Source organism: Pseudophryne corroboree, chromosome 7 (genome assembly GCF_028390025.1).
Source record: "Pseudophryne corroboree isolate aPseCor3 chromosome 7, aPseCor3.hap2, whole genome shotgun sequence".
Classification (NCBI taxonomy): Eukaryota; Metazoa; Chordata; class Amphibia; order Anura; family Myobatrachidae; genus Pseudophryne; species Pseudophryne corroboree.
Window position 1 is genome coordinate 282180288 of NC_086450.1, and position 23437 is coordinate 282203724.

The 23437-nt window shown below is 47.9% G+C and overlaps 1 protein-coding gene across 2 annotated transcripts in view; it reads left to right on the forward strand.

Annotated features, from left to right (window-relative positions):
- CPSF4 (cleavage and polyadenylation specific factor 4) overlaps positions 1-23437 on the forward strand; it is a 125113-nt gene that overhangs the window by 50366 nt on the left and 51310 nt on the right. Inside the window, exons 2-5 of one of the 2 annotated variants that reach the window (XM_063934163.1) lie at positions 8255-8308; positions 8592-8744; positions 11027-11122; positions 11206-11299. In XM_063934163.1, coding sequence (XP_063790233.1) covers positions 8255-8308; positions 8592-8744; positions 11027-11122; positions 11206-11299 — 397 coding nt within the window. The remainder of the gene's footprint in view (positions 1-8254; positions 8309-8591; positions 8745-11026; positions 11123-11205; positions 11300-23437) is intronic. The other variant, XM_063934164.1, reaches the window with a different exon arrangement.

Below are 23437 nucleotides of genomic sequence, written 5' to 3' on the forward strand. Positions count from 1 at the left end.
CAGAGGGAGGGGCAGAGGAAAGAAGCTGCACAATACAGCTAGTTCCCAGGAACAGAAGTCCTCCCCGGCCTCTGCAAAATCCACCGCATGACACTGGGGCTCCACTGGCGGAGTCGGGGACAGTGGGGGCGCGTCTTCGGAATTTCAGCCACATGTGGGTTCACTCCCAGGTGGATCCCTAGGCAATATAAATTGTGTCTCAGGGTTACAAGCTGGAATTCGAAGAGGTGCCTCCTCGCCGGTTTTTCAAATCGGCCCTACCGTCTTCCCCCCTAGAGAGGGAGATAGTGTTAAATGCAATACAAAAATTGTATCTTCAGCAGGTGGTGGTCGAGGTTCCCCTCAACAGGGAAGGGGTTATTGTTCGACCATGTTTGTGGTTCCGAAACCGGACGGTTCGGTCAGACCCATATTGAATTTAAAATCTCTGAACCTATACTTGAAGAGGTTCAAGTTCAAGATGGAATCGCTAAGAGCGGTCATCGCCAGCCTGGAAGGGGGGGATTTTATGGTGTCACTGGACATAAAGGATGCGTACCTTCATGTCCCCATTTATCCACCTCATCAGGCGTACCCTGGATTTGCGGTACAGGACTGTCATTACCAATTTCAGACGTTGCCGTTTGGTCTCTCAACGGCTCCGAGGATTTTCACCAAGGTAATGTCGGAAATGATGGTGCTCCTGCGCAAGAAGGGTGTCGCAATTATCCCGTACTTGGACGATCTCATAAAAGCGAGATCAAGAGAGCAGTTGCTGAACAGCGTATCTCTTTCACTGAAAGTGTTACAACAACACGGCTGGATTCTCAATATCCCAAAGTTGCAGTTGGTTCCTACGACTCGTCTGCCTTTCTTAGGCATGGTTCTGGACACGACCCAGAAAAGGGTTTATCTTCCGATAGAAAAAGCCCAGGAACTTATGACTCTGGTCAGGAACCTTTTGAAATCAAGACAGGTGTCCGTGCATCATTGCACTCGAGTACTGGGAAAGATGGTGGCCTCATAAGAGGCCATTCCCTTTGGCAGGTTCCATGCGAGGACTTTCCAATGGGATCTGTTGGACATGTGGTCCGGATCACATCTACAGATGCATCGGTTGATCACCCTGTCCCCCAGGGCCAGGGTGTCGCTCCTGTGGTGGCTGCAGAGTGCTCACCTTCTCAAGGGCCGCAGATTCGGCATTTAGGATTGGATCCTGGTGACCACGGACGCAAGCCTCCGAGGTTGGGGAGCAGTCTCACAGGAAAGAAATTTCCAGGGTCTGTGGTCAAGTCAAGAGACTTGTCTGCACATCAACATCCTGGAACTAAGGGCCATATACAACGCCCTACGTCATGCGGAGGCCTTACTTCGCGACCAACCAGTTCTGATCCAGTCAGACAACATCACTGCAGTGGCTCATGTAAACCGCCAAGGCGGCACAAGGAGCAGAGCAGCAATGGCGGAAGGTACCAGGATTCTTCACTGGGCGGAGAATCATGTAAGCGCACTGTCAGCAGTGTTCATTCCGGGAGTGGACAACTGGGAAGCAGACTTCCTCAGCAGACACGACCTACACCCGGGAGAAGTCTTCGCACAGATTGTGAGTCGGTGGGAACTGCCACAGATAGACATGATGGCGTCCCGCCTCAACAAAAAGCTACAGAGGTATTGCCTCAGGTCCAGAGACCCTCAGGCAGTAGCGGTAGACGCCCTAGTGACACCGTGGGTGTTCTGGTCCGTCTATGTATTTCCTCCTCTTCCTCTCATACCCAAGGTGTTGAGAATAGTAAGAAGAAAAGGAGTGAGAACAATCCTTGTTGTTCCAGATTGGCCACGACGGACCTGGTATCCAGATCTGCAGGAAATGCTCACGGAAGATCCGTGGCCTCTTCCTCTAAGGCAGGACCTGTTGCAACAGGGACCCTGTCTGTTCCAAGACTTACCGCGGCTGCGTTTGACGACATGGCGGTTGAACGCCGGATCCTAGCGGAAAAAGGTATTCTGGTTGAGGTTATCCCTACGCTGATAAAGGCTAGGAAGGAAGTAACAGCAAAACATTATCACCATATATGGCGAAGATATGTTTCTTGGTGTGAGGCCAGGGATGCTCCTACGGAAGAATTCCATCTGGGCCGTTTCCTTCACTTCCTACAACCTGGAGTGGATTTGGGCCTTAAATTAGGCTCCATTAAGGTCCAGATTTCGGCCCTATCCATTTTCTTTCAAAAAGAATTGGCTTCTCTCCCAGAAGTTCAGACTTTTGCTAAGGGAGTACTGCATATTCAGCCTCCGTTTGTGCCTTCGGTGGCGCCTTGGGACCTTAATGTGGTCTTGGACTTCCTAAAGTCACACTGGTTTGAACCACTGAAAACGGTGGAGTTGAAATATCTCACTTGGAAGGTGGTCATGTTATTAGCCCTAGTTTCGGCTAGGCGAGTGTCGAAATTAGCGGCTTTATCACATAAAAGCCCCTATCTGGTTTTCCATATGGATAGAGCGGAATTGCGGACACGTCCTCAGTTCCTGCCAAAAGTGGTTTCATCCTTTCATATGAACCAACCTATTGTGGTGCCTGTGGCTACACGGGACTTAGAGGATTCCGAGTCCCTTGATGTGGTCAGGGCTTTGAAGATTTATGTAGCCAGGACGGCTAGAGTCCGAAAAACAGAAGCACTGTTTGTTCTGTATGCAGCCAACAAGCTTGGTGGCCCTGCTTCAAAGCAGACTCTGGCTCGCTGGATCTGTAACACGATTCAGCAAGCGCATTCTACGGCTGGTTTGCCGTTACCAAATCGGTCAAGGCCCATTCCACTAGGAAAGTGGGCTCTTCTTGGGCGGCTCCCCGAGGGGTCTCGGCACTACAGCTGTGTCGAGCTGCTACTTGGTCGGGTACAAAAACTTTTGCAAAATTCTATAAGTTTGATACCCTGACTGAGGAGGACCTCATGTTTGCTCAATCTGTGCTGCAGAGTCATCCGCACTCTCCCAACCGTTTGGGAGCTTTGGTATAATCCCCATGGTCCTTACGGAGTCCCCAGCATCCTCTAGGACATTAGAGAAAATAAGATTTTACTTACCGGTAAATCTATTACTCGTAGTCCGTAGAGGATGCTGGGCGCCCGTCCCAAGTGCGGACTTCTTCTGCAATACTTGTATATAGTTATTGCTTCAATAAGGGTTACGTTATTGTTGCATCGGGCGTGAACTGATGCTGTGTTACTGTCATACTGTTTACTGGTTTGTTATCACAAGTTATACGGTGTGATTGGTGTGGCTGGTATGAATCTTGCCCTTGGATTAACAAAAATCCTTTCCTCGTACTGTCAATCTCCTCTGGGCACAGTTCTCTAACTGAGGTCTGGAGGAGGGGCAGAGAGGGAGGAGCCAGTGCACACCAGGAACTAAATTCTTTCTTAAAGTGCCCATGTCTCCTGCGGAGCCCGTCTCTTCTCCATGGTCCTTACGGAGTCCCCAGCATCCTCTACAGACTACGAGAAATAGATTTACCGGTAAGTTGCACTCTCCCTGACAGTACTTCAACATCACGGTTGGATCATAAATTTTCCAAAGTCACAATTGGAACCGACGACAAGAATGATACTGGACACAGAAGTACAGAGGGTATTTCTTCCAGTAGAAAAGGCTTTGGAAATCCAGAGAATGGTCAAACAAATTCTGAAACCAACAAGAGTGTCGATTCATCAATGCATTCTGTTGTTGGGAAAGATGGTAGCGGCCTACGAGGACATACAGTTTGGCCGATTCCATGCCAGTGTTCCAGTGGGACCTATTGGACAAGTGATCCGTATTCCATCTACACATGCATCAGAGGATAATCCTGTCATCAAAAGCCAGAATTTCGCTCCCGTGGTGGCTACACAGTTCTCACCTCCTAGAGGGACGCAGGTTCGGGATTCATGACTGGATCCTGGTGACCACGGATGCCAGTCTCCGAGGCTGGGGAGCAGTCACACTGGGGGAGAACATCCAAGGAAGAGGGTCAAGTCAAGAAACTTGTCTTCACATAAACATTCTGGAGTTGTGAGCCATTTACAATGGCCTTCTGCAAGCGGTGCATCTTCTTCAAGATCAACCCGTACAGTTCCAGTTGGACAATGTAACAGCAGTCGCGTACATAAACCGTCAGGGCAGAATGAAAAGCAGAGCGGCAATGGCAGAGGTGTCAAAGATCCTCCTCTGGGCAGAAAGACATGCAAAAGCTCTGTCGGCAATTTTCATTCCGGGAGTGGACAACTGGGAAGCAGACTTCCTCAGCAGACAGGATCTCCAACCGGGAGAATGGGGCCTCCACCAAGAAGTCTTCACAGAGTTGACAGGTCTTTGGGGAATTCCTCAAGTAGACATGATGGTGTCTCGTCGCAACAAGAAGCTTCAGAGATATTGGGGGTCATTCCGAGTTGTTCGCTCGTTGACGATTTTCGCTATACTGCGATTAGTCGCTTACTGCGCATGCGCAAGGTTCGCAGAGCACATGCGCTTACTTACTTTACACAAAAGTTAGGTATTTTACTCACGGCATAACAAAGCTTTTTCATCGTTCTGCTGATCGGTGAGTGATTGACAGGAAGTGGGTGTTTCTGGGAGGAAACTGACCGTTTTCTGGGAGTGTTCGGAAAAACGCAGGCGTTTCAGGGAAAAACGCGTGAGTGGCTGGAGAAACGGGGGAGTGTCTGGCCGAACGCTGGGTGTGTTTGTGACGTCAAACCAGGAACAAAACTAACTGAACTGATCGCAATGTAGGAGTAAGTCTCGAGCTACTCAGAAACTGCTAAGAATTTTCTATTCGTTTGCAATTTTGCTATGCTAAGATACACTCCCAGAGGGCGGTGGCTTAGCGTGTGCAATGCTGCTAAAAGCAGCTAGCGAGCGAACAACTCGGAATGAGGGCCATTGTTCCAGGTCGAGAGACCCTCAAGCAATAGCAGTGGATGCACTGGTGACCCAGTGGGTGTTTCAGTCGGTATATGTCTTCCCTCCACTTCCATTGTTACCAAAAGTTCTCAAAATCATAAGAAGGACAGGGGTTCGAGCAATCCTCATTGTCCCAAACTGGCCAAGGAGGGCTTGGTATCCAGATCTTCAGGAGTTACTCATAGAAGAGCCTCTTCGCGAGGACCTGCTGCAGCAGGGGCCGTGCGTGTATCAAGACTTACCGCTGCTACGTTTGACAGCATGGCTGTTGAGCGCCGAATCCTAGCCTGAAAGGGTATTCCCAAAGAAGTCATTCCCACTCATATTCAGGCCAGGAAAGGAGTAACGTCTAAACATTACCACCGTATTTGGAGAAAATATGTGTCTTGGTGTGAAACCAAGAAGGCTCCAACGGTAGAGTTTCAGTTAGGACGTTTTCTCCAGGCGGGTGTGGATGGCGGCCTACGATTGGGTTCAATCAAGGTCCACATTTCGGCCTTGTCCGTGTTCTTTCAGAAACAATTAGCTTCCCTTCCAGTAATTCAGACATTCGTGAAAGGGGTGCTGCACATCCATCCTCCATTTGTGCCTCCTGTGGCACCATGGGATCTTACCGTGGTGTTGCGATTTCTTCAATCGGATTGGTTTGAACCTCTTCAGGAGATAGAGTTGAAATTTCTCACTTGTAAAGTGGTCATGCTGTTGGCCTTGGCATCGCAAGAAGGGTGTCTGAGTTAGGGCCCTTGTCTCACAAGAGCCCTTACTTGGTTTTCCATGAAGATAGGGCTGAGTTCCCAACTCGTCAACAATTTCTTCCAAAGGTGGTTTCTTCTTTCCATATAAACCAGCCTATTGTGGTGCCAGTGGCTACTGACACCATCGCTGCTTCAAAGTCTCTAGATGTGGTCAGGGCTTTGAGAATCTATGTCGCAAGAACGGCTCGGATACGGAAAACAGTCTCTGTTTGTCCTGTACGCTTCCAACAAGGTTGGGTGTCCTGCTTCTAAGCAGACTATTGCGCGCTGGATCAGAGGTACGATTCAGCACGCTCATTCTACAGCAGGATTGCCGGTACCGAATTCGGTGACTGCCCATTCTACTAGAAAGGTGGGCTCATCCTGGGCGGCTGCCCGGGGGTCTCGGCATTACAACTTTGCTGAGCAGCTACTTGGTCAGGGGCAAACACGTTTTTATAAGTTTTACAAGTTTGACACCTTGGTCGATGAGTACCTACAGTTTGGTCAATCGGTGCTGTAAGGTCATCCGCACTCTCCCGCCCATACTGGAGCTTTGGTATAACCCCATGGTACTGAAGTGGACCCCAGCATCCTCTACGGACTAGGAGAAAAGGATTTACCGGTAGGTATTAAAATCCTGTTTTTTATGCAACACTAGGTTGTATTCCATTCCGTTTTCACAAGCTTTAAAATAACACATCTAAACCAAGGTACACACTAGACCAGTGATTTTCTACCTTTTTTTACTCGCAGCACACTGAACAATATTTTAAAATTGTCAAGGCACACCATCAGTTCCCCACAGAAAAAAACACACACATTGGGCCTCACAGTAAAAATAAATAAAAAAATCCTCACATACATTGGCCGACGCAGAAAAAACTATCACATTGCTCCCACATAAATCCTATTGCTCTCCACATGAATTATTCACATTATTCCCCCCATAAATCCTTATTCTCCACACACAAATCCTCTTGCTCCCCACAGGAGAAATAAAATAACAAATATTAGCCCCTACCAGTCAGCTGTCCTCCTCCTTGTCCCTCAGTGGTGGGGGTTGTTCATAGTGGAATGCGAATACTGAGCAGCAGGCGGTCGGGCAGGTGTGGGCATGGGTAGTCAAGGAAAGCTGTGAATGTAGGCGGGAACTGGATGATATGTATGCAGGTGGGTGGGCTGGCTGGGTGTGAGACGCGGCAGCTGTGACCTATGATATCACACCACTGCGTCTTCAAGGCATAGGTCACGAACCGATCACAACTGATCCTCTAAGAAGAGCCCGAGCCAACAGTTCACTCTGAAGGTGCAGGAAGCGGCTCTGGCTCCACGGCACACCTTGCAACTGGTCTGCCACGGCGCACTGGTTGAAAAAGCCTGCTCTAAGAAGAACCCGAGCCAACAAAAAGGGCGAAAATGAGCGATATCTTAAAAAAAATCGCCTAGTGCATATGGGGCTTTAAAGTTTGAAGAGAACTCGCTAAACATGATTTGCTGCTTCATTTTCATTACTCAAGAGACACCAAACTGTTTGCTCACACGTATGAAACTGCTAGCCTTGTTTCTACACAGTTTTAGTTTGATACAGAAGTAGAAATTGTTTCTTTTGAAGTATAAACTTTTCATGTACATTTAGCTATGTAACATAGGCTTTGGTAATTATTGGTATTAATGCATTTTAAAGTTACAAAAAAAAAATCTCTATTCAAGTGACAAATATCCAAAACAACCTGCTGTTGTGCAGAAGTGTCATTTTGTGGTTGTTTTTTTTCCTCATCTATTTAGTTTAGTTTGTTTTCTATGGCATATGTGCAGATTTGTAATCTTGTTTAAATATATTGTATAAAAAACCTAAACGAAGCAATGTTTCACACTAATCTCCACTTTGTTCCTCTTTATTCAATATCTTGAATAGTTTAAATGTACATTTTTTAGTACAACAATCCCCTGCTTAGTGATGTCACTTCAATCTAAAACTGGAGTGTTAATAAAATAAAAGGCACCAAATGAAAACTGACTTCCCTTAAGACTGAATTGAAATAAAATTAGTTTTTTTCCCAAGGTCACAGAAAATCGATAAAAATGCAATAAAATGTGTTGTTTTTCCACATTTTCTCTAAATACATCCTTTCCATCTCCACTTCCCAAAGCTGCCAGCATTCATTCCACTGCTCATATTCTAAAAAGTCTCTCTGGCTGCTTCGTATAATAATATTTCACGCCTCCAACCATGTTACCAGCTGTGTCCATAAAGTGAAATCCTGCTCTAGTAGTACAGTTGTATGCATGCGAGACCAAACTTTCAGATTTTTTATGTGCAAAATGTATTTCTTGCATAGAAAATGTATATTTATAGTACTAATCAAACAACTGAAATATATCAATGGAACTTTTTTTTTTTTTAAGCATAATGTGAAGAGATACTCTCCTTCTACTTACGGTGTCCTATGGAGGGATCAGTTGTCAACTAGTCATTGCATAGTTCCCAACAGCTTATTTTTTAACTAAAAGCATAATAGGCTATATATCAAGTTTTATGTAATACAGCTGTTCACTGATTTTTATATAACATTTGCCTTTTTTTTTTTCTCCTTTTATTGCAGAGTCCGGGGCAGCTGTGTGCGAGTTTTTCTTAAAAGCGGCCTGCGTCAAAGGTGGCAAGTCAGAAGCGTTTCCATATTACTTGTGTAGACTACATGTCACTTGCTACATCTGTTACACATAGAATTGTATTGTATTTTGCATGTTGGCGTTAAAGTACACTGTAAATAAATTGAGATTACAAACATTTACTACAGATTTTGTTTTGTTTTTGTCAGAGATTTGTTCCTGCCTAACAAACGTAACTACAAGTAAAGGACATATACAACCCATTGCAATATTAAATGTAGATTTACACCTCCTTGTTGAATTTAAAGATGGGTTTTATTTTGTTTGCAGGGGGTATGTGTCCTTTTCGGCACATAAGTGGGGAGAAGACGGTAGTGTGCAAGCACTGGTTACGAGGGCTCTGTAAGAAAGGTGACCAGTGTGAGTTCCTGCATGAATATGACATGACCAAAATGCCAGAGTGTTACTTCTACTCCAAGTTTGGTAAGGAAGAGATTTGTCCATTGTATGCTAATTACTTGTGTTTGTTTTCTAACTTGTTCATACACTTATTTTGTTGCTTTTAAAAAAAAAATGAACATCACACCACAAAATTGAATTGCCCATAAGTGTGTCTTTGCAACATTGTGGCTCCATTTGGAGATGGCTGTGATTTTGTTTATTCACACAGAAATGTCCTTCTAAAGTATTCCTATATGTACTGTGTAGTGCAACAAACCTAACAGTGGCCGCCATTTTCCTATAGAACAAATAGCTGCTAAGATGATTGCCCTCATCACAGAACTGTTAAGGGTAGAAATATAGGTAAGGCACTCCTGTGTTGTGTTGTGTTGTAATGCCAACTTAAAACAAGAAAAGGCTTAAATGTTCTTAAGTGGCAAGGAAATAGCTGTGAGTAACCGGATTTACCACCTTAATGTATGCACATTACATACCTCCATTGCCCACTGATACGAGGGGTATGCAATAAGTTTCCGGATGTGGAGTGTATAGTTAGAGTAAGACACAAGATGACTGGTTGTGAACTGTAATATCTGACTAATTTTTTTGTGAAATGTCATGTCACAGAACCATAAATTGTATAAGCAGCACTGCACACCGAAGACGTCAGCATGTTCACTTCCTTCATGAACTTGTTATGGATCTCAGCAGAGGCCACTATAAAGCCATGATCTTCTACGACATGCGACGGGATGTAATGCAGTCCAAGATCGCCGGAGGTGTGGGTTGCCGGCCGTTCTCAGACGTTTTTCTTTTTTTTTAAAGGAACTATTACTTACAAGGCATGGTTTTGCCTTGTAAGTGATTGTCCCTTTAAAAAACATCCGAGATCGGCCAGCAACCCGCTCCTCCGGTAATCTCGGACTGCATTACATCCCGCCAACGACCTTCGTCTGTGACAGCAGTAAAGTTTTGACTGAATGCAAGTTGCTTTTGGGGTGGAAGCACCGCCCCTTACTGCATTTGAGTGGTTTGCAGGTTTGCTAAATTTTGGTGTGGGTGACGGTCCCTGGAAAATAAGCAGTGTTGTGGCCGACCTGTGTCCACCATCGCCGAAGATCATGTTGCTGCCATGCAGGCCATAGTTGAGGTGGACGCCAGGGTGACCATGGCCCAGTCAGAGAAGGAGATAGGCATCTCGTAGGGATCCATCCGCTTGATGCTACATGAAAAGCTTGGTCTCAACAAGGTTTTTTGCACGCTGGGTACCCCAATAGCTTGAGACTTGAGAGCAGAAAGAGGCTCAGGTGACTTGGTGCCACAACATGAAGGCCAGGTTTGGTGGCAGTCACTCAAACTCTGTCTGGAAGTTATTCAGTGGTAATGAATGCAGGATCTACAGTTTTGACCCTAAGACTAAACAATCGGCCCAGTGGACCCCAGTTGGAGGTGCGCCACCACAGAAGTTCCAATGTGAGCACAGCATGGCCAAGCAGATGGTGGCTGTTTTAGTGGGCAACACTGATCATGTAGCTTCCGTACCACTTGTGCAGCAACACATTGTCACTTGGGACTGGTGCACCAACCAATGTCTGCCGCAAGTGCTAGAAGCCATTTTCAGGCACCGACCATGAACTCGTGCTGCCCTTCTCCAACAAGTCCAGGACAAAGGTGGATTTTCTGGTCAATCAAGGCATCCAGGAGCTTGGTTATCCACTGTATAGTCCATAACTGGCGACTTATTCAAGCGTAAAATGTGTGGGATTCGTTTTGGAATCTGCAGTGTAGACCTACATCCAGCTTCGAACTGGTCCTGCTGCTTCACCAAGTGATTTGAGCGCATGCAACTTTGCATAGACTGCTCTGGCAAATTAATTTGAAAAAATAATGTTCCTTTTGTAAATGTACGTTTTGTGCATCAGGAAACTTATTGCACACCACTCATAAAATGGCATGCAGATGAGAAAGATGGCTGCACATAGATCAGCTCTGTGCCTTTCACTTGAATATTCATAATTTTTTGAGCTCTCCAGTTGCAATAAATATAATCCATCTACCCTCATACTCTTCAGGCCTTCAGTGAGAGCAAACTAGGGGCATCTTTGGCTGGGTGACCTAATGAGGTAGGAAATCTCGACCCTTTTCAGGTTTTTCGACCATATGAGGGCTGTTTGGATTCATGGCCTCGACATTGGAGAACTCATTTAAAAAAGTCCAATATTGTTTAATAACAGCCACACACTGAGTCCTCGGAAACTTGAAAGTTATGTATAGAACCTCAGGTGTTTGGGATATCAAATAAAATATCTGTTTCTATTTGTTAGGCGAGTGCAGTAACAAGGAGTGTCCATTTTTACACATTGACCCAGAATCAAAGATAAAAGACTGCCCTTGGTATGATCGAGGCTTCTGTAAACATGGTAAGATATACAAACACTATGCAGATGAACCTGAAGTCAAATTCAAAAAATCCAGTGTACATAACACTTGTTTGTCCCTACAGGCCCTCTGTGCAGGCATCGGCATACACGTAGAGTTATCTGTGTTAACTATCTGGTGGGATTTTGTCTGGAGGGCCCAAACTGTAAATTTATGCAGTAAGTAGTTCTTTGTAGCGTTTTATATGCATATGGGTGATACATCAAAGGTGGGCGAGGTATTTTACTAAACGTAACGAAGAGTAATAGCACTTTACAGTCGTGCTGTAACATTTCTCTGACGTCCTAGTGGATGCTGGGAACTCCGTAAGGACCATGGGGAATAGACGGGCTCTGCAGGAGACTGGGCACTCTATAAGAAAGATTTGGTACTATCTGGTGTGCACTGGCTCCTCCCTCTATGCCCCTCCTCCAGACCTCAGTTAGATTTCTGTGCCCGGCCCGAGCTGGTTGCACACTAGGAGCTCTCCTGAGCCTCTAGAAAGAAAGTTTAAATTAGGATTTTTATTTTACAGTGAGACCTGCTGGCAACAGGCTCACTGCATCGAGGGACTAAGGGGAGAAGAAGCGAACCTACCTGCTTGCAGCTAGCTTGGCCTTCTTAGGCTACTGGACACCATTAGCTCCAGAGGGATCGACCGCAGGACCCGTCCTTGGTGTTCGTTCCCGGAGCCGCGCCGCCGTCCCCCTTACAGAGCCAGAAGCATGAAGATGGTCCGGAAAATCGGCGGCAGAAGACTTCAGTCTTCACCAAGGTAGCGCACAGCACTGCTGCTGTGCGCCATTGCTCCTCATACACACTTCACACTCCGGTCACTGAGGGTGCAGGGCGCTGGGGGGGGGGCGCCCTGAGCAGCAATAAAAACACCTTGGCTGGCAAAATAACCACAATATATAGCCCCAGAGGCTATATATGTGGTAATTACCCCTGCCAGAATACAGAAAAAAGCGGGAGAAAAGTCTGCCGAAAAAGGGGCGGAGCCATCTCTCTCAGCACACTGGCGCCATTTTTCCCTCACAGTTCCGCTGGAAGGAAGCTCCCTGACTCTCCCCTGCAGTCTACACTACAGAAAGGGTAAAAAAGAGAGGGGGGCACTAAATTTAGGTGCAGTTTAATACAATAAGCAGCTATAAAGGGTCATAATTCAGTTAGTCCCTGCATTATTATAGCGCTCTGGTGTGTGCTGGCATACTCTCTCTCTGTCTCCCCAAAGGGCTTTTGTGGGGTCCTGTCTCCTTTAAGAGCATTCCCTGTGTGTGTGCGGTGTGCCGGTACGGCTGTGTCGACATGTTTGATGAGGAGACTTATGTGGAGGCGGAGCAGATGCCTATAAATGTGTTGTCACCCCCTGCGGGGCAGACACCTGAGTGGATGGACTTATGGAAGGAATTACGTGCAAGTGTCGACTCCTTACATAAAAAATTTGACGACATGCCAAATGCGGGACAGCCGGCTTCTCGGCTCGTGCCTGCCCAGGCGATTCAAAGGCCGTCAGGGGCCCTGAAACGACCACTACCTCAGATGGCAGACACAGATGTCGACACGGATACTGATGCCAGTGTCGACGACGATGAGTCAAATTTAATGTCCACTAGGGCCATTTGTGGCATGATTGAGGCAATGAAAGAGGTATTACACCTTTCTCTATCGTCCTAGTGGATGCTGGGGTTCCTGAAAGGACCATGGGGAATAGCGGCTCCGCAGGAGACAGGGCACAAAAAGTAAAGCTTTACGATCAGGTGGTGTGTACTGGCTCCTCCCCCTATGACCCTCCTCCAAGCCTCAGTTAAATTTTTGTGCCCGGCCGAGAAGGGTGCAATCTAGGTGGCTCTCCTAAAGAGCTGCTTAGAAAAGTTTAGCTTAGGTTTTTTATTTTACAGTGAGTCCTGCTGGCAACAGGATCACTGCAACGAGGGACTTAGGGGAGAAGAAGTGAACTCACCTGCGTGCAGGATGGATTGGCTTCTTGGCTACTGGACATTAGCTCCAGAGGGACGATCACAGGTACAGCCTGGATGGTCACCGGAGCCTCGCCGCCGGCCCCCTTGCAGATGCTGAAACGAGAAGAGGTCCAGAATCGGCGGCAGAAGACTCCTCAGTCTTCTTAAGGTAGCGCACAGCACTGCAGCTGTGCGCCATTTTCCTCTCAGCACACTTCACACGGCAGTCACTGAGGGTGCAGGGCGCTGGGAGGGGGGCGCCCTGGGAGGCAAATGAAAACCTATTTTGGCTAAAAATACCTCACATATAGCCTCCGGGGGCTATATGGAGATATTTAACCCCTGCCAGAATCCACTAAAGAGCGGGAGACGAGCCCGCCGAAAAAGGGGCGGGGCCTATCTCCTCAGCACACAGCGCCATTTTCCTCACACAGCTCCGCTGGTCAGGAAGGCTCCCAGGCTCTCCCCTGCACTGCACTACAGAAACAGGGTAAAACAAGAGAGGGGGGGCAAAATTGTGGCAAAATTATATTATTAAAGCAGCTATACAGGGAGCACTTATTATAAGGCTATCCCTGTCATATATAGCGCTTTTTGGTGTGTGCTGGCAAACTCTCCCTCTGTCTCCCCAAAGGGCTAGTGGGGTCCTGTCTTCTTTAAGAGCATTCCCTGTGTGTCTGCTGTGGGTCGGTACGTGTGTGTCGACATGTATGAGGACGATATTGGTGTGGAGGCGGAGCAATTGCCAAATATGGGGATGTCACCCCCTAGGGCATAGGTCTTCAACCTGTGGCCCTCCAGCTGCTGCGGAACTACACATCCCAGCATGCCCTGCCTCAGTTTTACCATGCCTTAATAGCAAAACTGTGGCAGGGCATGGTGGGATGTGTAGTTCCGCAGCAGCTGGAGGGCCACAGGTTGAAGACCCATGCCCTAGGGGATCGACACCAGAATGGATGCCTTTATTTATGGAATTACGGGATAGTGTCAACACGCTAAAGCAGTCGTTTGACGACATGAGACGGCCGGACAATCAATTAGCACCTGTCCAGGCGCCTCAAACACCGTCAGGGGCTGTAAAACGCCCTTTGCCTCAGTCGGTCGACACAGCCCCAGACACAGGCACTGATTCCAGTGGCGACGGTGATGAATCAACCGTATTTTCCAGTAGGGCCACACGTTATATGATTTTGGCAATGAAGGAGGCGTTACATATTGCTGATACTACAGGTACCACAAAACAGGGTATTATGTGGGGTGTGAAAAAACTACCTATAGTTTTTCCTGAATCAGATGAATTAAATGAGGTGTGTGATGAAGCGTGGGTTGCCCCCGATAAAAAAATGCTAATTTCAAAGAAGTTATTGGCTTTATAACCTTTCCCGCCAGAGGTTAGGGCGCGCTGGGAAACACCTCCTAGGGTGGACAAGGCGCTCACACGCTTATCAAAACAAGTGGCGTTACCCTCTCCTGAGACGGCCGCACTTAAAGATCCAGCAGATAGGAGGATGGAAAATATCCAAAAAAGTATATACACACATACAGGTGTTATACTACGACCAGCTATAGCGACAGCCTGGATGTGCAGTGCTGGGGTAGCTTGGTCAGAGTCCCTGATTGAAAATATTGATACCCTGGATAGGGACAATGTTTTACTGTCTTTAGAGCAAATAAAGGATGCATTTCTTTATATGCGTGATGCACAGAGGGATATTTGCACACTGGCATCACGGGTAAGTGCTATGTCCATTTCGGCCAGAAGAAGTTTATGGACGCGACAGTGGTCAGGTGATGCGGACTCAAAACGGCATATGGAAGTTTTGCCGTATAAAGGGGAGGAGTTATTTGGTGTCGGTCTATCGGATTTGGTGGCCACGGCTACAGCCGGGAAATCCACCTTTTTACCTCAAGTCACTCCCCAACAGAAAAAGACACCGACTTTTCAACCGCAGCCCTTTCGTTCCTTTAAAAACAAGAGAGCAAAGGGATATTCATATCTGCCACGAGGCAGAGGAAGGGGGAAGAGACTGCAACAGGCAGCTCCTTCCCAGGAACAGAAGCCCTCCCCCGCTTCTACAAAAGCCTCAGCATGACGCTGGGGCTTCTCAAGCGGACTCGGGGGCGGTGGGGGGTCGTCTCAAGAATTTCAGCGCGCAGTGGGCTCACTCGCAGGTAGATCCCTGGATCCTGCAGATAATATCTCAGGGGTACAGGTTGGAACTAGAGACGGATCCACCTCGCCGTTTCCTGAAGTCTGCTTTACCAACGTCCCCCTCCGACAGGGTGACGGTCTTGGAAGCCATTCACAAGCTGTACTCTCAGCAGGTGATAGTCAAGGTACCTCTTTTACAACAAGGAAAGGGGTATTATTCCACTCTATTTGTGGTACCGAAGCCGGATGGCTCGGTAAGACCTATTCTAAATCTGAAATCCTTGAACCTATACATAAAGAAGTTCAAGTTCAAGATGGAGTCACTCAGAGCAGTGATAGCGAACCTGGAAGAAGGGGACGTTATGGTATCCTTGGACATCAAGGATGCGTATCTCCACGTTCCAATTTACCCCTCACACCAGGGGTACCTCAGGTTCGTCGTACAGAACTGTCACTATCAGTTTCAGACGCTGCCGTTTGGATTGTCCACGGCACCTCGGGTCTTTACCAAGGTAATGGCCGAGATGATGATTCTTCTTCGAAGAAAAGGCGTATTAATTATCCCATACTTGGACGATCTCCTAATAAGGGCAAGGTCCAGAGAACAGCTAGAGATGGGATTAGCACTGTCTCAAGAAGTGCTAAAACAGCACGGGTGGATTCTGAATATTCCAAAATCCCAGTTAATTCCGACAACACGTCTGCTGTTCCTAGGGATGATTCTGGACACGGTTCAGAAAAAGGTTTTTCTCCCGGAGGAAAAAGCCAAGGAGTTATCCGAACTTGTCAGGAACCTCCTAAAACCAGGAAAGGTGTCTGTACATCAATGCACAAGAGTCCTGGGAAAAATGGTGGCTTCTTACGAAGCAATTCCATTCGGCAGATTCCACGCAAGAATTTTCCAGAGGGATCTGTTGGACAAATGGTCAGGGTCGCATCTTCAGATGCACCAGCGGATAACCCTGTCTCCAAGGACAAGGGTATCTCTTCTGTGGTGGTTGCAGAGTGCTCATCTATTGGAGGGCCGCAGATTCGGCATACAGGATTGGATCCTGGTGACCACGGACGCCAGCCTGAGAGGCTGGGGAGCAGTCACACAAGGAAGAAACTTCCAGGGCGTGTGGTCGAGCCTGGAAACGTCTCTTCACATAAACATTCTGGAACTAAGAGCAATCTACAATGCTCTAAGCCAGGCAGAACCTCTGCTTCAAGGAAAACCGGTGTTGATCCAGTCGGACAACATCACGGCAGTCGCCCATGTGAACAGACAGGGCGGCACAAGAAGCAGGAGTGCAATGGCAGAAGCCACAAGGATTCTTCGCTGGGCAGAGAATCATGTGATAGCACTGTCAGCAGTGTTCATCCCGGGAGTGGACAACTGGGAAGCAGACTTCCTCAGCAGACACGACCTTCACCCGGGAGAGTGGGGTCTTCATCCAGAAGTTTTCCACATGCTGGTAACCCGTTGGGAAAGACCAATGGTGGACATGATGGCGTCTCGCCTCAACAAAAAACTGGACAGGTATTGCGCCAGGTCAAGAGATCCGCAGGCAATAGCTGTGGACGCGCTGGTAACGCCTTGGGTGTACCAGTCGGTGTATGTGTTTCCTCCTCTGCCTCTCATACCAAAAGTATTGAGAATTATACGGCAAAGAGGCGTAAGAACGATACTAGTGGTTCCGGATTGGCCAAGAAGGACTTGGTACCCGGAACTTCAAGAGATGATCACGGAAGATCCGTGGCCTCTACCTCTGAGAAGGGACTTGCTTCAGCAGGGTCCCTGTCTGTTTCAAGACTTACCGCGGCTGCGTTTGACGGCATGGCGGTTGAACGCCGGATCCTAAAGGAAAAAGGCATGCCGGAAGAAGTCATTCCTACTTTGATTAAAGCAAGGAAGGAAGTAACCGCGCAACATTATCACCGCATTTGGCGAAAATATGTTGCGTGGTGCGAGGATCGGAGTGCTCCGACGGAGGAATTTCAACTGGGTCGATTCCTACATTTCCTGCAATCAGGATTGTCTATGGGTCTCAAATTGGGATCTATTAAGGTTCAAATTTCGGCCCTGTCGATTTTCTTCCAGAAAGAATTGGCTTCAGTTCCTGAAGTCCAGACTTTTGTTAAGGGAGTGCTGCATATACAGCCCCCTGTGGTGCCTCCAGTGGCACCGTGGGATCTCAATGTTGTTTTGGACTTTCTCAAATCTCATTGGTTTGAACCACTAAAAACTGTGGATTTGAAATATCTCACATGGAAAGTGACCATGCTACTAGCCCTGGCTTCGGCCAGGAGAGTGTCAGAACTGGCAGCTTTATCTTACAAAAGCCCATAACTGATTTTCCATTCGGACAGGGCAGAACTGCGGACTCGTCCGCATTTTCTCCCTAAGGTGGTGTCAGCATTTCATCTGAACCAGCCTATTGTAGTGCCTGCGGCTACAAGCGACTTGGAGGACTCCAAGTTGTTGGACGTTGTCAGAGCTTTAAAAATATACATTTCAAGGACAGCTGGAGTCAGGAAATCTGACTCACTGTTTATACTATATGCTCCCAACAAGTTGGGTGCTCCTGCGTCTAAGCAGACTATTGCTCGCTGGATTTGTAGTACGATTCAGCTTGCACATTCTGTGGCAGGCCTGCCACAGCCAAAATCGGTAAAAGCCCACTCCACAAGGAAGGTGGGTTCTTCTTGGGCAGCTGCCCGAGGGGTCTCGGCATTACAACTCTGCCGAGCGGCTACGTGGTCGGGGGAGAACACGTTTGTAAAATTCTACAAATTTGATACCCTGGCTAAGGAGGACCTGGAGTTCTCTCATTCGGTGCTGCAGAGTCATCCGCACTCTCCCGCCCGTTTGGGAGCTTTGGTATAATCCCCATGGTCCTTTCAGGAACCCCAGCATCCACTAGGACGATAGAGAAAATAAGAATTTACTTACCGATAATTCTATTTCTCGGAGTCCGTAGTGGATGCTGGGCGCCCATCCCAAGTGCGGATTATCTGCAATAATTGTACATAGTTATTGTTACCTAATTCGGGTTATTGTTGTAGGGAGCCATCTTTCAGAGGCTCCTCTGTTATCATACTGTTAACTGGGTTTAGATCACAGGTTGTACGGTGTGATTGGTGTGGCTGGTATGAGTCTTACCCGGGATTCATAAATCCTTCCTTATTGTGTACGCTCGTCCGGGCACAGTATCCTAACTGAGGCTTGGAGGAGGGTCATAGGGGGAGGAGCCAGTACACACCACCTGATCGTAAAGCTTTACTTTTTGTGCCCTGTCTCCTGCGGAGCCGCTATTCCCCATGGTCCTTTCAGGAACCCCAGCATCCACTACGGACTCCGAGAAATAGAATTATCGGTAAGTAAATTCTTATTTTCTGATATAAACCCAGGTACCTCAAAAAAGGGTATTATGTTTGGGGAGAAAAAACGACCAATAGTTTTTCCCCCATCTGAGGAATTGAATGATGTGTGTGAAGAAGCGTGGGCTTTCCCCGATAAAAAATTGGCGATTTCAAAAAAATTACTAATGGCGTTTCCTTTCTCGCCAGAGGATAGGTCACGTTGGGAAACTCCCCCTAAGGTGGATAAAGCGCTCACACGTTTGTCTAAAAAGGTGGCACTACCGTCTCCGGATACGGCCGCCCTAAAGGAACCTGCTGATAGAAAGCAGGAGGCTATCCTAAAGTCTATATATACACACACTGGTGTTATACTGAGACCAGCTATTGCTTCAGCCTGGATGTACAGTGCTGCTGCTGCTTGGTCAGATTCTCTGTCGGAAAATATTGACACCCTAGACAGGGACACTATATTGCTAACCGTAGAGCATATAAAAGACTCAGTCTTATACATGAGAGATGCACAGAGGGAGATCTGCCGGCTGGCATCTAGAATAAGTGCATTGTCCATTTCTGCTAGGAGAGGCATATGGACTCGGCAGTGGACAGGAGATGCAGATTCTAAAAGGCACATGGAAGTTTTGCCTTATAAGGGTGAGGAGTTATTCGGGGACGGTCTCTCAGACCTTGTTTCCACAGCAACAGCTGGGAAGTCTGCATTTTTGCCCCATGTCCCCTCACAGCCTAAGAAAGCACCGTATTACCAAGTACAGTCCTTTCGACCCCAGAAAAACAGGCGGGGAAAAGGCGGGTCCTTTCTGTCTAGAGGCAGAGGAAGGGGGAAAAAGCTGCAACACACAGCAGGTTCCCAGGACCAAAAGTACTCCCCCGCTTCTTCCAAATCCGCCGCATGACGGTGGGGCTCCACAGGCGGAGCCAGGTACGGTGGGGGGCCGCCTCAAGAATTTCAGCGATCAGTGGGCTCGCTCACGGGTGGATCCCTGGATCCTTCAAGTAGTATCTCAGGGGTACAAGCTGGAATTCGAGGCGCCTCCCCCCCGCCGTTTCCTCAAATCGGCCTTACCGACAACTCCCTCGGGCAGGGAGGCTGTGCTAGAGGCCATTCACAAGCTGTATTCCCAGCAGGTGATAGTCAAGGTACCCCTACTTCAACAAGGCCGGGGCTACTATTCCACACTGTTTGTGGTACCGAAATCCTTGAACACTTACATAACAAAATTCAAGTTCAAGATGGAATCGCTCAGGGCGGTTATTGCAAGCCTGGACGAGGGGGATTACATGGCATCCCTGGACATCAAGGATGCTTACCTGCATGTCCCCATTTACCTTCCTCACCAGGAGTACCTCAGATTTGTGGTACAGGATTGCCATTACCAATTCCAGACACTACCGTTTGGACTGTCCACGGCACCGAGGGTGTTTACCAAAGTAATGGCAGAAATGATGATACTCCTTCGAAAAAAGGGAGTTTTAATTATCCCATTCTTGGACGATCTCCTTATAAAGGCGAAGTCCAGGGAGCAGTTACTGGTCGGAGTAGCACTATCTCGGGAAGTGCTACAACAGCATGGCTGGATTCTAAACATTCCAAAGTCACAACTGGTTCCTTCCACTCGCTTACTGTTCCTGGGGATGATTTTGGACACAGAACTGAAAAAAGTGTTTCTCCCGCAGGAGAAAGCCAAGGAGCTGTCATCTCTAGTCAGAGACCTCCTAAAACCGAAACGGGTATCGGTGCATCACTGCACACGAGTCCTGGGAAAAATGGTGGCTTCATACGAAGCAATTCCATTCGGCAGGTTCCATGCAAGGACCTTCCAGTGGGACCTCTTGGACAAGTGGTCGGGATCGCATCTTCAGATGCATCAACTGATAACCCTGTCTCCAAGGACCAGGGTGTCTCTACTGTGGTGGCTGCAGAGTGCTCATCTTCTAGAGGGCCGCAGTTTCGGCATACAGGACTGGGTCCTGGTGACCACGGATGCCAGCCTTCGAGGCTGGGGAGCAGTCACACAGGGAAGAAACTTCCAAGGACTATGGTCAAGTCAGGAGACTTCCCTGCACATAAATATTCTGGAACTGAGGGCCATTTACAATGCCCTAAGTCAGGCAAAACCCCTGCTTCAAAACCAGCCGGTACTGATCCAGTCAGACAACATCACGGCAGTCGCACATGTGAACCGACAGGGCGGCACAAGAAGCAGGATGGCGATGGCAGAAGCCACAAGGATTCTCCGATGGGCGGAAAATCACGTCTTAGCACTGTCAGCAGTGTTCATTCCGGGAGTGGACAACTGGGAAGCAGACTTCCTCAGCAGACACGACCTACACCCGGGAGAGTGGGGACTTCATCCAGAAGTCTTCCTACTGTTGGTAAACCGTTGGGAAAGGCCACAGGTGGACATGATGGCGTCCCGGCTCAACAAAAAGCTAAAGAGATATTGCGCCAGGTCAAGGGACCCTCAGGCGATAGCTGTGGACGCTCTAGTGACACCGTGGGTGTACCAGTCGGTTTATGTGTTCCCTCCTCTGCCTCTCATACCAAAGGTACTGAGAATAATAATAAGGCGAGGAGTAAGAACGATACTCGTGGTTCCGGATTGGCCAAGAAGGGCTTGGTACCCAGAACTTCAAGAAATGATATCAGAGGACCCATGGCCTCTACCGCTCAGACAGGATCTGCTACAGCAGGGGCCCTGTCTGTTCCAAGACTTACCGCGGCTGCGTTTGACGGCATGGCGGTTGAATTCCGGATCCTAAAGGAAAAGGGCATTCCGGAGGAAGTCATTCCTACGCTGATAAAAGCCAGGAAAGAAGTAACCGCAAACCATTATCACCGTATTTGGCGAAAATATGTTGCGTGGTGTGAGGCCAGGAAGGCCCCAACAGAGGAATTTCAGCTGGGTCGGTTTCTGCACTTCCTACAGTCGGGAGTGACTATGGGCCTAAAATTGGGTTCCATTAAGGTCCAGATTTCGGCCCTGTCGATTTTCTTCCAGAAAGAACTGGCTTCACTGCCTGAAGTTCACACTTTTGTAAAGGGAGTGCTTCATATTCAGCCCCCTTTTGTGCCTCCCGTGGCACCTTGGGATCTCAATGTGGTGTTGAGTTTCCTAAAATCACATTGGTTTGAACCACTTAAAACTGTGGATCTGAAATATCTCACGTGGAAAGTGGTCATGTTATTGGCCTTGGCTTCGGCCAGGCGTGTGTCAGAATTGGCGGCTTTGTCTTGTAAAAGCCCTTTTCTGATTTTCCATATGGATAGGGCAGAATTGAGGACTCGTCCCCAGTTTCTCCCTAAGGTGGTATCCGCTTTTCACTTGAACCAACCTATTGTGGTGCCTGCGGCTACTAGGGACTTGGAGGATTCCAAGTTACTGGATGTAGTCAGGGCCTTGAAACTTTATGTTTCCAGGACGGCTGGAGTCAGGAAGACTGACTCGCTTTTTGTCCTGTATGCACCCAACAAGATAGGTGCTCCTGCTTCTAAGCAGACTATTGCTCGCTGGATTTGTAGCACAATTCAGCTGGCGCATTCTGCGGCTGGATTGCCGCGTCCTAAATCAGTGAAAGCCCATTCCACGAGGAAAGTGGGCTCATCTTGGGCGGCTGCCCGAGGGGTCTCGGCTTTACAACTTTGCCGAGCTGCAACTTGGTCAGGGGCAAACACGTTTGCTAAATTCTACAAATTTGATACCCTGGCTGAGGAGGACCTTGAGTTCTCTCATTCGGTGCTGCAGAGTCATCCGCACTCTCCCGCCCGTTTGGGAGCTTTGGTATAATCCCCATGGTCCTTACGGAGTTCCCAGCATCCACTAGGACGTCAGAGAAAATAAGATTTTACTCACCGGTAAATCTATTTCTCGTAGTCCGTAGTGGATGCTGGGCGCCCATCCCAAGTGCGGATTGTCTGCAATACTTGTATATAGTTATTGCCTAACTAAAGGGTTATTGTTGAGCCATCTGTTGAGAGGCTCTGTTATATTTCATACTGTTAACTGGGTATAGTATCACGAGTTATACGGTGTGATTGGTGTGGCTGGTATGAGTCTTACCCTGGATTCAAAATCCTTCCTTATTGTGTCAGCTCTTCCGGGCACAGTATCCTAACTGAGGTCTGGAGGAGGGGCATAGAGGGAGGAGCCAGTGCACACCAGATAGTACAAAATCTTTCTTATAGAGTGCCCAGTCTCCTGCGGAGCCCGTCTATTCCCCATGGTCCTTACGGAGTTCCCAGCATCCACTACGGACTACGAGAAATAGATTTACCGGTGAGTAAAATCTTAATTTTCATTCTAGGGAAATTAGGACTATTATAATTTTCCTATAAGTAAAGTGTTCTGACAAAACACATTTTTCAAAATCGTTTTGTGTCCTCCCTTTTTTTTTTATGCTGTGTCCTCTCATTGAAACATTTTTTCATAACAAAAAGAGGGTACCCACTCCCCTAACAAGGACTGTCAGCTGTTAAAATAAAGTGTAATCAAATTTTCTGCAGCTGGGTACACTGGTATTACACAGGTAATAATATCGGGGTGTAGAGTTGGATCTTGATTCGAGGCACCAACAGGCTAAAGCTTTGACTGTTCCCAGGATGAACTGCACCGCCTCCTCTATAGCCCCGCCTCCAGGCACTGGAGCTCAGTTTGTAAGTTGGTGCCTGCAGTGCAGTTCACTAACAGGGGGGTCTGCGCTAGGCAGCCCTAATAAGAGCTTTTTAAGAAGAAAGAAGACTTCAAGGGCTGCAGCACAGGCACTAGATGCTGTGTATGTCATGCTGGCACTCTGTGCTGCGGCTCCATCACCTCCCCCAGCGGCGCTGCATTCTCCCGCGCCCC